The sequence below is a fragment of the Phoenix dactylifera genome, chromosome 4 (genome assembly GCF_009389715.1).
Source record: "Phoenix dactylifera cultivar Barhee BC4 chromosome 4, palm_55x_up_171113_PBpolish2nd_filt_p, whole genome shotgun sequence".
NCBI lineage: Eukaryota > Viridiplantae > Streptophyta > Magnoliopsida > Arecales > Arecaceae > Phoenix > Phoenix dactylifera.
Window position 1 is genome coordinate 21436555 of NC_052395.1, and position 15949 is coordinate 21452503.

At 37.9% G+C, this 15949-nt stretch overlaps 1 protein-coding gene across 1 annotated transcript; it reads left to right on the forward strand.

The window, feature by feature from the left end:
- Positions 1–12867: 12867 nt before the first annotated feature.
- On the forward strand, positions 12868–15574 carry LOC103707209 (transcription factor bHLH123-like). The gene is made up of 7 exons (XM_008791613.4): positions 12868–13311; positions 13434–14028; positions 14144–14260; positions 14366–14431; positions 14549–14614; positions 14735–14785; positions 14883–15574. Exons 1-7 carry the CDS (start codon positions 12977–12979, stop codon positions 15030–15032), a joined length of 1380 nt encoding a protein of 459 aa, XP_008789835.1. The 5' UTR covers positions 12868–12976; the 3' UTR covers positions 15033–15574.
- Positions 15575–15949: the final 375 nt, after the last annotated feature.

Genomic DNA, 15949 nt, shown 5'->3' on the forward strand with positions numbered 1-15949 from the left:
AGGTGAACTAGTTAAACAAATCAGATACTCCCAAATTATAGATTCTCCCTATATGTGGCAAACATGATAAGACTTGATGTTGCCTATGTTGTAAGAAGACTAAGTAGATATACTCAAAATCCGAATCAATCTCATGGTCATCCATTGAAAGGGTATTTCGATATCTTAAAGGAACTCTTGATCTTTCTCTTTTTTATAATGGATACCTTAAGATGGTTGAATATTATAGTGATGCAAATTGGATTACTGATTCTCTTGATCTTAAATTAACCATTGGATATCTCTTTCTTCTCGGTGGTGCTGCCATTGTTTGGAGATCATCCAGGCAAACTATCATATCTCAGAGCACCATGGAGGCCGAGTTAATTGCTTTGGATACTACTTGTATTGAGATAGAGTGGATTAAAAATTCTATCTCAGAGCTATCTTTAGTACCTAAGCCAGTTTCGGCCATATCAATTCATTGTGGTAATAAGGCCGTAATAGAATCGAAAAATTTAAAAAGTACTAATAAAAAGATAAACTGCCATATCCAGATTTGTCATAAATTTGTTTGACAACTCAAAAAAAGTAATACTATTTTTCTAAAATATATCAAGTCCGAGAAAATCTTGGTAGATCATTTAACTAAGGGTTTGTCTCGAAGTGGAGTCCTAGAATCATCGAGGAGGATGGAGCTTAAGCCCATTATTTTATCATTGACAGTGGATACCCTACCTCTGTGATTGGAGATTCCATAAAAGAGGTTCAATGATGTCGGACCGGGATGGGAGAAGGGCTGTGGCGCGGTGAAAGTCCAAGTCGGGATGACTGCGGCTGCTACAAAAATAGGAAGACAGAGGAAGAGGGAGGAAGAAGAGGAGAATAAGGGAGGAAGAGAGGCAGAGAGGAGGAGAAGAGGGAGAAGAAAAGAGGAGGAAGAGAGAGATGGGAAGAGAGGCAGAGAGGAGAAGAAGGAGAAGAAGAGAGGAGGAAGAGAGAGACAAGAAGGAAGGAAGAGAGACCGGAGGCAGAGAAGAGGGGAGAAAACTTTTAATACTTCATTAAATCCTAATTATGAAGATAGTCCCCTATATATAAGGCCCAAATAAACACAATTAACTTAAACCCCCCTTACACAAAAATAACTCCAAATAAGCCCAAAAATAACACAAATAAGCCCTACACTAATAAAATGCAAACAAGCCCAGAAATAAAAATAAAATAAATATGCAAATAAGATAGTGGACTAGGTGGATAGATAATCAGCTCCGATGTCCCCATCAACTCCTTCCGTATGGGAAAAATTTGACCCCGTCGAGTGCAGGTCTGGCTGGCTGTCATACTGCTCCAGAAGGTCAGGGTCAAGGCGCTGCAACTTGGCTCGCGAAATCCACGTCACATCCGATTCGGGTCGACCTTTCTACCGCACAAGGTAACGTCAGTAACTTTCTCTCCTAGTAGATATAACCTGCTCATCTAATATATGTTCTATATGTTCTCTGCGTGCATGAAACTTTGGAGGTGGAGGCTCAATAGTAGGTGATGGGTCAAGGTGATCAACAAAGGCAGATGTATCAACAAAAGGGTCAGAAGGAATGAAGGTTGACTTTTTGTATGGGACTAAATCTTCAATATTAAATGTCGCACTAATCCCATAATCCACAGAAAGATCTACAACATAAGCATTCAAATTGATTTTCTTTAGGACTTTGAACGGTCCCGTACTATGAGATTGCAACTTTTTGAATGTTCCCGAAGAAAGTCGTTCAAGTCTAATTCTCACCATGACATAATCTTCTATGTTCAACTCTTTATAATGTCTGTGCAAATCAGCAAGAGATTTATATTTTAAGTTATGAGAGTGAATACGTTTGCTGATTTTCTGATACAGGTGTGATGCAAATGATTGTGCAGACTCAGAGACTCTATAATGATGAGACATGAAAATCAAGTCTATGGGCTGCCTAGGTTTATAACCATTCACCACTTTGAAGGGACTCATGCCTAAGGACCTATTGACCGAACTATTATATGTAAACTCGGCGGTCGGTAACACTAAATCCCAAGTTCTAGCATGCTCACCTACCAGACATCTTAAAAGATTTTCTAGACTTCGGTTAACAACTTCTATCTGGCCGTCAGTTTGTGGATGATAGGCAGACAAAAATTTTAATTTGGTGCCCATCATGTGCCAAAGGATTTTTCAAAAGTAACTCACAAATTTAACATTCCTATCGGACACAATAGATTTTGGGAGGTCATGGAGTCTAACGACTTCGTCAAAATAAAGTTTCGCAATCCTAGAAGCATCAGAAGTCTTAGAACAGAGGAGAAAATGAGCCATCTTGAAAAATCGGTCCACAACTATAAAAATAGAATCATGTTTGGTGGAGGTACATGGAAGCCCTAACAAGAAATCCATACTAACATCTTGCCAGGAATATTCGGGAACGGGTAGTGGAGTGTAAAGACCAGTGTTCTGCTTACGTTGTTTGGCTAGATGACATGTGCGACACTGACCGACAATTTTGGCCACGTCTCTCTTGAGACTCGGCCAAAAGAAATGTCTCTCCACCATTTCAATGGTTTTATCTCTTCCGAAATATCCAGACAGTCCTCCAACGTGTATTTCTCATACTAGAAAATCTCTCAATGAGGTTCGGAGGATACACAATCGGTCGGAACGAAAGAGGTAATCATCTTGTAGGAAGAAATCATCTTGTTCTTTCTCTACTCCATCTCGTAGGGTCAGGTATACTTCACTAAAGTTGGAACAACTGGTATATTGTTCTCTGATGCTTTCAAAACCAATTACTTTAGTGCTCATCACAGATAGAAGGAAAATTCATCGACTGAGTGCATCAACAGCCTTATTTTTAACTCCGACATTATGTTTCAGGACAAAAGTATAGGCCTGAAGGAACTCGCTCCATCAGCAATGTCGATGGTTCAGTTTCTTTTGGAAGTTGAGATACTTTAAAGCCTTATGGTCTGAGTACAATACAAATTCTTATAGTAGCAAATAGTGTCGCCAATGTCGCAAAGCTTGCACTACCGCATAAATTTTCTTATCATAGGTGAAATAACGGAACCTGCCGTCACTTAATTTTTCGCTAAAAAATGCGACAGGGTGATCTTCTTGGCTTAACACGCCACCTATGCTAATGCCAGAGGCATCACATGCGACCTCGAATACCTTCGTGAAATCAGGGAGGCGCAAAATAGGAGCTTCGGTCATTCTTTTCCTAATTTTATTAAATGCTTGGGATGCCGACTTAGTCCAGATAAAGTCTTCTTTCTTCATGCAATCTGTAATGAGAGACATTATTGAACTAAAATTTCTAATGAAGCGGCGATAGAAAGTAGCCAAGCCATGAAAACTACGTACTTCCGCTAGAATCTTGGGCTCTGGCCAATCAACTATCGCGCTTACTTTTTTTGGATCAGCGGAGACACCCTTAGAAGACACTATGAACCCTAAGAAAGTAACGTGATCGGTCAGGAAGGCACACTTCTTGAGGTTTTCAAAGAAGCTTTCTCTCCTAAGGACATCACAGACCTGCCTTAAGTATGAAAGATGGAGCTCTTGAGTTTGACTATAGATGAGAATGTCATCAAAGTATACAACGACGAATTTATTCAAGAAAGGTCGAAAGATCTGTGTCATCCTCCTCATAAAAGTACAGGGAGCATTTGTTACTAAGTTGATGGGGACATCGGGGCTGATTATCTATCCGCCTAGTCCACCATCTTATTTGCATATTTATTTTATTTTTATTTCTGGGCTTGATTATATTTTATTAGTGAAGGGCTTATTTGTGTTATTTTTGGGCTTATTTGGAGTTATTTCTATGTAAGGGAGGTTTAAGTTAATTATGTTTAAGTCAATGTGGTAGAAATGAAATAGATTGAGTGATCATATTAAAGAATATTTTTTGGAGTATATCTCCTTCTATCTCTATGATGAGTGCTCTTATCAGTGACAAAAATATATACTCGAAAGATCGAGTTATACTCTTAGTGAGTCCAAGATAGAAAATCTGTAAGATATTAGGTCATAAATATTCTTGAAGAACTTATTTATATGAGAATTGTCATATAGGCCGGAACTAGAAATTTGGGATAACCTTAAATAAAATTCTTATGAAAAATTAAGATACTAAGCGTAAGGCCTTTAAATGGTGCTAACCGCAAAAAGACCTAATTGATCTATATTGTGTGTGTGATAGGTAGAAGTTTGAGTCAAAAAATTTAGTTCAAGGTCTAATCCACTATGGTTTCTTCAGATAGATACCATCAATACTAAGTAAGATTCAAGTCCACTAGACACCTCACCTATTGCACAGTATAAGTTGCCCAGATTTTTTTCATAATTTTTCTTAATCTTTTGTGGAGGATTGTTAAATTTTTAACCTAGAAAAAAGATTTAATTTTAAAAAATAAATATACCAACTTTATTCCCTAAATTTTAGATGGTTTAAAAATTTTAAAATTCTTATCCTTTTCTTTAGATTCTTTTTTCAGAAGAGTTACGACTCTTCTGAAGAGAACATTGGTTTCAGTTTCATAGGGATGTGTTGTTTCTGAAATATCGCATCTTCGGAAATGCCACACTATATCGGTCACCGAACAGAGTCCATAAATAGGCTGTGGGTCCAATATTTTGGATTACTCCATCCCAATTGCTACTTCTTTGCTTCTTGAGACGAAACAGAAATTTTTTCTCTCTTTTTTTTTCTTTTCTCTTCTTCTATACTTCTTTTGAGTTTTCTTTTTTATTTAGATATCTGAAGGAGTCGATTGGGTCAAGTCTTCCAATGATCGTGCCCATTAGAAAAGGATCGGGTTAAGCCAGGTTCTTGTACTTTGGGGACGATATTGCCGCAGACCTATACGTATGGGGCGAATTACATTTTTAGGGCAGTGTATCTAATACGCCTTGATCCAAACAAGCTCTTTTCAATCTTTTAATTTTATTCTAGTAGATTATTTTTTATAATATTTTATAAAATAAAGAAGTAGCAGTTTTCAGGTAAAATATTTCCAACAATTTGTAGAGTCCCTATTGTCAAGTATTTTAGTTATTCAAATGTCTGATTTGTATACATGAACTTCTAAATTATAACATTTCAATTTCCATCCCATATATAGCTAGTGGCATCTAATCCATCAACTTGCATTGAATCTGATAGGTGGTGTCATAAAAAAATAAAACTAATACCATAATCCTCGGCTTTTTCCCATCTATATTTATGAGATATAGACATCCTTAAGAAAAAAATGGTGAAAAAAAGGGAGAACTCTCAAGTAAACCATAATATATAATTAGATGAGAGTTATGACCGTATCGAGCGATATTGCTAGTTCTGGGTTCTGGTATTGATATTGGTTTAAATTAGCAACATGTGTCACATACCAATGGAATTAGCATGACTTATTTATCAACAAGTGAAAGTCATGCGTTTTGTTTTCTATGCTAAAAGCATCTATGTGGTCAACTTAAGTGCATGATGACACACCGCAATGTTCAATGTCTTAAACATTTCATAAGTTAACACTACAATAGTATAAAACAAATAGCCAACATGATGTGAGGTGGGGGAAGGGAGATGGAGAGGCAAAGAAAGAGAAAGGAGGCACAAGAGGACAAGGACAAAATCCAAAGAGTGGATGGCAGCAGGACCTGACGTCCTCTGAAGAAGACCAGAAGCGACCGGGGCGTCCGAAAGGTCAACACACTACTAATTGAGACGTTTGTCCGCTACCATTCACCGCCCACTACAAATATCAACTCAGATAGTTAGTGTAAAATTTAGCTTAAAATTTATGTTTATTACACTTTTATTCAATAATTTATAAAATTTATACTTACATTCTGTTATATTAATAATATGAGTAAAATTATTTACATCATATGAAAAGTCGAAATTACTTTTAAATAAAAAGGAAGATATGTATATTTTCTTATATTGTTGATTACTGTTATATCATTTAAAATTACTTTGATTTTTAAATTTTTTAATGTAGCATTTAGATCCCATTTAAAGCTAACGGTTTTGAATAACGTTATATTAAGTCATGGGTTAAAATGATGATAAAAACAAACCTCAGAAGAATAAACATAGATTTTTCAAATTATTACGTAAAAGTATAATTTACTTCTAATTTAGGAGGATTTTTGTAATTTATTCTAAAATTGTTAGTTTGTTAACTCCATGAACAACGATAGTAGAAAGTTCTAATAGGCGTCATGTTTTATTTTTTTGTTCTATTCTAGAAGAAATTTTGAGTTCCTAATTTTCCTATATATGGTTGAAACTGATACTAGGGGTTGCACTTTTGTAAAGTCATAGTTGCTTCATATATCTTCTGAGTTATAAATCCTGGAAACAAGAATTTGTTGATAATGCATATGCTTTAATTAAGATTAAATCACATTAAGTTATTGTTTAATGTTTCAAGAAGATGCCAATCTGTGACTAATTCCTATATAATGAGGCCCCACGCTACTGTTTTGCTTCTGAATTAACAAATTAGTTTGTAGATGAATTATGGCATTTTATTGACAACTCACAATGTAAATTACTATAAGAAAGATCATATATTTTTCGATGGTTTTACATTAATGTCGTTGCCCCTCCTATTCTTGCAGCCTGAGCATTGAATTTTAGAATCTAGGAATAATTTGCCTTGCTTTTTTATTTTCAAACAACATAATTTTTTATTCTAAAATAAATCATTTCTTTTAGGAGATCTGAAAATTATGATAAATCATTAAACCCTGTTTTTTTTTCTGTTCATTTGGATATATCCGAAACTGCCAAACCAATGCATTTCCAGCACCATATTCATCTTGGATTTGGAAGTTAGTAGGTATTAGTGACTTAATCATGAGCTATGTTTACTATCCGAATATGGACAATGTAAAGCAAGAAAGATGTACTTTTTTTTATTAAAAAGGAATAGTTAAAAGTTCTATAAATTTAGGAAAAGAAATCAATCATGGAATTTATCATTCAACCATTGACTTTGGTGTTGTTTGGTTGGTATCGAGTTTTAGTATAACATAAATCCATAAAACCTGATTTTCTATAAAAAAAAAACTCATTTTTTCTAGTTTTCATTATTTGTCAATTTTACCAAAACATGTTTATAGAAAACAATCAAATAACTATTTTTCTAAAACTCATCTAGTTCATTTTAAGTTTTTTATACATCCATTTTTATAAAACTTGACAAACGAATAGCAAATCATGCATCACGTTGTTCCCACGATTGCCTATATTATTCATGCAAAACTACAAAAATATATAGTTAAGCAATTTATTTTGTGAGTAAATACACTAACCACTAGCTAACCCTCACATTTGGAAAGGAGCAGCAAGTAGCTAGCATTCAAGATTGTATTAAAATATCTACGGTTGCCTCTCCTAATTCGCTGAAATCCATGCACAGAACACAGGGAGGGAGAGCCCCTCGATGGCCACATGTTCCAAATAATATATATCCAGGGTTGACTCTCCTAATTCACTGAAATCCATGCACAGAAGATACGGTTTGATCTAAAGCGAGTTGACCAGACAAATACACATCTGGCATTTAGGTCGAACAAACGACAAAACATGAGTGAGGTTTTTCAAAGGAGGCATCCATGGAACAATTGAAGCAAGATTTGACATCGAGAGGGGCGCAGAGAGAAAGGTGTCAAAAGGAGCCAGGATTATTTTGGTACGTGCGAACCACGTCAAACCAAATAAGAACGCGCAGAGAGAGAGAGAGAGAGAGAGAGAGAGAGAGAGAGAGAGAGGGTCGCTTTCGGGTTTTGACTCCGGTGGGAGAAAGCAGGCCCGGGCCCAGGTAGGCGCCAAGCACGCGCGCACGCCGTGTGGGGCCCCTGTTGACCCACGACATCCCGGTCATAAGCATGACGCCAGCGAGGCCTCCCCCTCCTCGCTTCGCCTGGCGCCGCCTCGACCACGGATGGGATTTTGTAATTTTAAATCTAGACTCATTCACAGAGAGACGGTAAAAAAGTAGGTAGTGCAAATATAATATAAAATATATATAAATAATAAAATATAGTGTGATAGTGGGAGGAGGTCCTGCGGCCATTCCCACTCATCCTGCTCCTAGTTTTCTTCTACCTGCATGGAAATTACAAAAGACAGCCCTTTGAAGAATTGTATTGCCACAGGAATCATTGGATTTTAGTGATGCTAATCTTCTGATGACCAAATTGTCCCGATAGGAAAGTGGCTATGGTGTAGCAGTGTATCGTATGTGGAACAAGATACTAGTCAATCATAGTCCTCTTAGGCATATGCATCACTTGGGATGTCTCAAGCTTAGCTTGTATTCTTGATCTTTAATCTTTAATTATTTCTATCTATCTATTTATATGTCCATCTATCAATTTGTGGATGTAATTATTTGTTCATTCATTCATTCATTCAGTGAAGTAGGCAACTTCTATATAACTATGAGTCTATGATAGAAATTCATGTGTTAAAATCCATGCATCGTGATTTAAGGTGGTATGCTGGTTTGCCTAGAGAGAAATACTTGGATCAGCTTGCATCTCAATACAGTCTACGTGGTGCTCTTGGATTGGAAAAAAAAAAATATTCTTGTTTTCTTGGCTAGAGAATTTGTACTACTTCCCTTATAGTTTCAAACCTTTCTGTCGTTCAGCATAATCTAAATTATTTGATGGGTGAGCAAGATCTGTATTTTGGTTAACGACGGGTCGTCTTACCTACTTTTAGTTAAATTCAACCATGAGCGATGACTTTAGGACTTTGACTTGGATAGCAAATATGCCGATTGATTTTTGGCAAGCCAGCTTTTAGGCTCACAAGAGTTTGACTATGAATCTAACCAAGTTCAAGTAAATATGAAAAATTCCAGATTGCGCCCGCTAATGACGTCAACGCGTATCTAGCTACATATGAAGGAATCTAGCATTTATTTTCAAACTCGTAAGCTTTTCATGATCCCCTAGAACGCAGATCATAAATGAGAAAGTGTGAAGCAATTGAACTCCATAAATGTTTCACATTTACAAATCAAGATGTATGTTATGCAGATCATAAAGATATTAACTGATAGTGCAGATTCTTTTCTTGAGAAAAAAAAAGAAGTGGTAATAGATTCAACTCACCAATTTAAATTATATTATTTTCCAACAGAAAAACAAAATCAAACCAGTTCTTTTATCAATGATCTGATGTTTTGAATCCTGTAGTTAAGAATAAATTGATGGGGTTTGTGTGGATGATCACATCTAGTTGCTTGTCGACAGAGTCCAATAATTGAATGATATAGATCATATTGTCTCCTTGTCAGGTGCAAACACTTTTTGATAGCCCAGTGAAGACACTGTTGTACCAAAGGTTAGTTCGAGAACCGGATGCTTCAAAAGGTTGGAACTTGGATATAGAATATACACTTGAAAAACGTAGGTGGAATTTGATCACATTTTTTGAATAATCTTGTGGAGGGGCCTAAGCAAACTGACACATAAAAAGAAAATTGATAGTGGCTGCAGAATCTGGAAAGCAATGAGAACTAAAAGCTTTTTTTAAATCTGTATGATAGATGCTGAGTTTATAGGGATTATCATATTGAAAAGGATGAATAAGCATGTTCTTTGTACGTAGCCCTACAATCCTGACCTTGTGAATGATTGTAGGCATCTTTTTCAAGGGACAAACACAATTTTCTTGTGGATGATTGAGAACCTAACAAGTTAGTTATCGTTGGAAATCAAATTGTTTACCCCTCTTGTTTGAGGTGCTGAAAACCCCAAGCCTACCTACAGCTTAGGTTCAAGGCATAAGCATACGTACATCGGTGGGCTCTGTTGGTAGCTTTTGCTTTCTCATGCATCATGCATGCAATCTTTGCTACTGGTAGGTTGAAAAATGCACACCAATACGGTCGTGCACCACACCAATCACTACGTCTCCTCCATGTGGGCTAATCACCAGAACGAATGTATGATGAATGGGCATGCATAGAGGATATGTTGTGATTGGCATGGTGCATGCGGTGTATGGTATAATTTCTCGTTAACTTGCCATTCACGGCCATAAAGATGTACCCATCTTGTTTGGGTAGGCCATCTTAACTAGTTAGTTATGGAAGCTAGATTGAATTCCTCGGAAAATAGCCTTAGAGCTATTACATTTTAGGATGCACAAACGTGCACTTGCCAAGGATTCTAGTATGCATCCAAAAGTAGCAAACACTTCTTGCAGTCTAGTCGTGAAATTTGATTTCAAGGTTAATCCTATCTAAATAGAGAAGGGTCTCATAAAATTTGACTAGGCACTTTGTAAAATCAGGTCTCGGGCTTGTTTTTGTGGTTGCACCTTTTGCTTAGCAATTAGAAGATTTATGATCAAGTATCTTATAGTGCTTTCCCAAGTTTTTATGGTCACAACAACAATAATTATAACATCATTGCATTAGTTTTTTAAAAATACAACTTACATGAATTTGTTCAGCATTGGCAGATCATCATGTTATGAGCAATGTCAACTATCTATTACTGGTGAATTCGGGTATCTATCAACATTAAATTTCATCGGATCCAGGTGCAATTTGCTTAAATCATATGAATCTTCCACACCCTTTCTAATTCAAATATTCTACCTTAAATGTGGCACAAAAACTCTAATATGATGTGCAATAGTTCGTATCTTGTCATGCAAATAAATCGATCAGTAGATGCCCAACTGCTCCAGTTCATTGCCTATTGATAAAAATCACATCAAGCCGAAGATACATGCATTTTAGGAGCCCTAATTGACCAAGGGTCCACCAAGAGACGCGTCCATGAGAATGTTAGGAGAAACAGAGCAGCTCGATGTTGGTTGCTAGCATTCGTCTCATCCTAATTGAAGGAAGACAAATTGAATGAACGGTCCAGATCTATCCATCTATCATGTACCCCTAGACTAATACAAGACATTTGTGGGCTCCTAAGACTACCGACACAAGATATCCCAGTGGCACTACCGTAATTTCAGTTGAAAAACGAGGGACCCGGATGTCAAAGAAATGAGGAGACGTGGGAGGGTATTTCAGTCATTTCGAAAATAAGACAGCAGTGAAGAAAACTTATAAAAACTTATAAAATGTATATATTTAATAAGAGAAGAAAAAAAAATTTCCCCCTCGTCGACTCATCGAGCGGGGAAGCCGGGGAAAATTTCCACCGTCTGCGCTGACGTGGCATTCCGAAGAGTTGCATATATGGAAGTTTTCTGCTGTGGTCAACAAGTCGGAGGAGCACCGGAATTTTGGTATGAATGGTTATTGCTATATATGTTGTAACAAAAATGTTCTTTAATTTAGTCAAAATTCTTTTATAATTTTTAGCCTTTTTATTCTATTTAGGGACATGCAAGGTGCTCATTGAACTCGTTTATGGAAACAGAAACCACACGACCTAGCAAGAAAGAATTAGATCTTCCAAGTATAGCTAAACGAGTTTCATGCTTTTTATCCAAAACTTGGGTCTAGAAAGCGATGCTCTTCTTGGAGTTTTTTTTTTTTTTTTTTAAATCTTGTTGTGTAGTTTCCAAGCAAAACTCTCATTGAAATGATTCCTGATTATCAAATAATTTATGAGTTTTTAAATAATTTATATTATCGATCTATTTATAAAAATGAGTCACACATCACCGATTCCACTTATAACAACTTTGTTGAAAATGTAATGACTGATAATTTTATACAGAATTTACTTTTTCTAAAGTTTTTTCTTTAAACTTCTAATACATTCTCTATAAATTTTTTCCGATATGGTAAGAACAACTGATTTTTCGAAGAAGAAGTGCTTTTTTCTTGTCTTTTCAGCTAAATCAAATAAAAAATATAATTATCAATGAATGTTATAATCAGAATTTAACAATTAACTATTTGTGTGGAATTCATTAGCAATGGAGCCTTGACTTGTATGTTAAGCATCATTAGCAAAAAAAATTATAATTGACATGCGTATTTATAGAATTATTTTTTATGTAGAATGTCTCTCCTATGCTTCTTTTGCTATTTTTTTCTGCTAGATTTCTTCTTTGATATAGAAATCATTTATGATTCATTAGCGTATTCTCAACAATCTTTAAGTATATAGAGGTGCAACGCCTTTCTAGATTATATCTGCCTTTTGCAATATATAGTTTTTTTGGATCACAGAAATGAAATTTTAAGAAGGCATCAAATCAAATAGCTTGGATTGTTTAATGACATAATTTTCTAACAAAAATATTAAGACATGCGAATACCTGTTCGAGTAAATAGCTACTGCAAAATGTGAAAGACGTGATAAAAAATGAAAGATGCCAATTATAGAAGCTTCAAATTACAGCATGATGCCATTGGAGAAGATCTTTTAACACTCATTAATCTTCTTTCCCGTCAGGTTTGTATGTGAATGGAAGTTTTCATGATTAACACAGAAAGTCCTTTTGGATGCCAACATCAATACACATGTGCTTTTGGATGACAAGATAAGAATATTCATTTAAAACAATAAAGCTAAAACTCTTAATTCTAAAGAAAAAAGAATGAGAGAATCCACAAGCTAAACAGTGGATCCAAGATTTTCCTTTGGGCATCTTATATCACGCCTTAGCAGACGTTTTTTCTACTTATTTCCCTCGCATGAAATTAGAGTATTCCATTTTTTTAAAAAGAGAAAAAATGAAATAATAACCAAGTAGTGAACGGGCAAAAAAAAAATGTAAGCCTACCGTCTCCTCACCGTTCCCTTCTATTGGTCAAACGCTTCCCAACCCTGCCCAAACCTGGATAGCCCCCAAGGGGGTTATATAAAGCGAGCTCCCAGTTCCCCCGTCCTTTCCATTCCGTCAGAAGCCAAAGCTCCAAGTTAACATACCAAGCCAACGGAAGAGAATAGAAGAGCGGAGAAGAGAACAGAAGACACACAGAGAGAGAGAGCGAGCGAGAGAGAGAGAGAGACACCATGGCAGATGAGTTCCAGTCAGGGATATGCAGTGGTGGGAGCTGGTGGAACCTTGCAAGAAGCGATGGCTTCGACGGCCAGGCCTCGGTCTCGGGTTCAGCTGCGATCCCCGACATGGGTGGTGGGGGCTTCAGCTGGGCAACTGCCGAGCTGGCGGAACCCAAGGCCCGATCCGGTGAAGAGTCGGTCGGCTCCGTCTCCGGTAGCTCTGTCAGTTTCCAAGACACCCACATGCTCCCGCCCTCCGACGTCGGCCCCTCCGTGATTGATTCTACCTTGCAAATGCCCGGTTTCAGCCTCTCAACTCCGTCGATTGATTGGACACAAGCCCTACTGTTAGTGCTTCTTCTTCTTCTTCTTCTCGTTCTTCTTGTTATAAGTTCTCTTATATTTACTCTCCACTCGATGCAAATAGAACCTTTTGATTCATTTAATTATGCAATATAAATTGATGCAGTAGGAGTAGTGGAAGAGCTGAGACCAGTTTTCATGCCGTGCTCCAAGAGGATCTAAGCTCAAGGCCTTATTTTCGGCAAGACCCATCGATGGAATCCAATCAAGTCCATGCAGTTACCGAAGATCCCTCGACAAACTTATTCAAGGACATGAATCAATCTTACTTATTAGAGCAGCAACATCTTGGCTCCGGTGAAGAGTCCAGTGTTGCCGGTGTTAGTAGCTACCCCCTTGTTCCGGCCTCCTATGGATGTTCTTCTATGATGCTACAAGGCCTGCTCGAGCCTGATGCCAAACCGCAACAGTCCATTTATGACAACCGGTTGGTGAATTACCAATCTCCGATGATGGGATATCGTGGCAGCTCGAGCGAGCCCTTGCAACACTCATGGGCTAAATTCCCTCAGTTCCTAAAGTCTTCGCCTCCAAAGCAGCAGCCCGGTAATCAGTTGCAGTTCTCCAACAACACTCCCTTTTGGAATGCCTCCGCTGCCTCCATGAGTGAAGTGAGAACGGGGTTTCCCCACCCGATGCCTCCCCAATTTGTCTCGCAGGCTTTTGAGCAGAAGCCCACTTGCAGTAACCTCGCCGCGAAGGTGAATATCATAGCTATGCTGATGTAGTTCGAGTTATTTTCTTCTTGATATTTAGGGTTTTTGTTTTGGGAGCTCATTGGGATCTTCTTCTGCAATATATTTTGGAACCTTTTAGTCAATTTCGGAACGAGTTCGAGATTCCAGTTCCTCTGCGACGAAGAAAAGCGGCAGCAACGAGTCCGCATTCAAAAGGCCTAAAATCGAGACTCCGTCGCCATTACCAACCTTTAAGGTACGGAGGGCAATCCGATCAAGATCTTAATCAATGGCAGTTGGATCTTTTCCTTTTCCTCTCTCTTTAAACATGTATGATAGCTTTTAGATTTCATGTTCGTAGGTCAGGAAAGAGAAATTAGGGGACAGAATCACTGCACTCCAGCAGCTTGTTTCACCTTTTGGAAAGGTATGATTTTTCGATCACTCTTTTCTTAAAGACTATGCCTAAAAATGTTTTTCTTCGAGTATTCATAAAAGCATTGCTCCTCGCTTTACAACTGAATCGTTTCATAATTCTTTTCAGACCGACACCGCATCGGTTCTCCACGAGGCCATCGACTACATTAAGTTCCTTCACGATCAAGTTGGTGTAAGTCTCTTCCCCAATACCTTCTCGTTCGGATATGTCTATCGCACCAATTACGCTCGTTCACTTATTAACATGGTTTACTTCTCTCAAATCAATGTTAACATCGGTTACAAATTTCAGGTATTAAGCAGTCAATACTTAAAGAATGGGCATCCCATGCAACACCAGCAGGTACTAAAATCTCTTAGGTTTTGTTAAATGATTTAGTTGGATTCCCGTCTTGTCTACCGGTGATTGCATACTAATATTGTTGCATTGATTTGTTAAGGGCTCGGACAAGTCACAGGATGGTGAGGGACCGAAGCAAGACCTTAGAAGCCGAGGGCTGTGCCTGGTTCCAATCTCGAGCACGTACCCAGTGGCCAGTGAGACCACAGCTGACTTCTGGCATCCTCCTTTTGGAGGAACCTTCAGGTAGAGAGAAGCTAGGGTTCCGAGGAAGGGCGAAAACCACTCTAAAATCAGAATGTTGTCAAGCGAAAGCAAGGTAGGAAATGGTAGATTAGGAGAGAAGGGAAAAGAAAACACAAGTCATTTAGTACTCTGGGGAGAAAAGCAAAATCCCAGTAAAGGTAAAGATAAGCAAAGGGAAAGGCAGGGACCCTTCAAAGACAGGCTAAGTTTGGGACGGCTACAAGGTGAATGATGTGAGGCTGGCCATGGAGTAGAGGACTTCGGAGGGAATAATCATAAGTGTATTGTATTAAGAGGTGTCCAGGCCTCGGGAATGGGAACAGGTGCTAAATTTGGCAGGTTTTTATGAATTGGTTTAGGTGGGGGCTTCATGTAATTAGTTGCTGAATTTAGCAGAAGGTCATGGGGAGGAAGGTGAAGAAGGGAAAGGAAGGTGGGTCCTGTTCCTGTTTCATGCGTGTACAAGGCCTGGCACCACCTCTTCTTTTTATTTTTTCTTCTCAGAAGAAAATCAATAATAATAAGGAATAATTGAGTTCAGGGATATGGGCAAGTGTGCGGTCTTGTTTGCGGATCTTACTTTTAAATTTATTTATATGGTCTGAATGTGTTAGTGGAAGTCAGACGGTGGCCCACTCGAGACTCCTCTCTACTCTCTCTCTCTCTCTCTCTCTCTCTCTCTCTCTCTCTCTACAGGGGTGTTCGATAATTTAGTAAGGTGGGGTTGCCTCTATGCCTTTTTTAGGATCATCACATTCACGGGCGTTGATTGGAAGAAGCATTAGGCCCATCCTTCATTCTGTTTGAAATTTTCTTATTTGGATAGGACTGCGAGCAGTTGCACAACATAGGAGGAGAAGATAGTCCTTTCAAATTCTATCTGAAATCGTCCCAACATGAATTATGTTATATTTATGGTTA

Bases quoted from the DNA above. Each gene is read 5' to 3' on its own strand.
- LOC103707209 (XM_008791613.4), top strand. From the start codon at position 12,977: ATGGCAGATGAGTTCCAGTCAGGGATATGCAGTGGTGGGAGCTGGTGG. The intron at 13,312-13,433 runs GTTAGTGCTTCT...AAATTGATGCAG, and splicing joins GATTGGACACAAGCCCTACT to TAGGAGTAGTGGAAGAGCTG. The intron at 14,432-14,548 runs GTATGATTTTTC...AATTCTTTTCAG, and splicing joins TTGTTTCACCTTTTGGAAAG to ACCGACACCGCATCGGTTCT.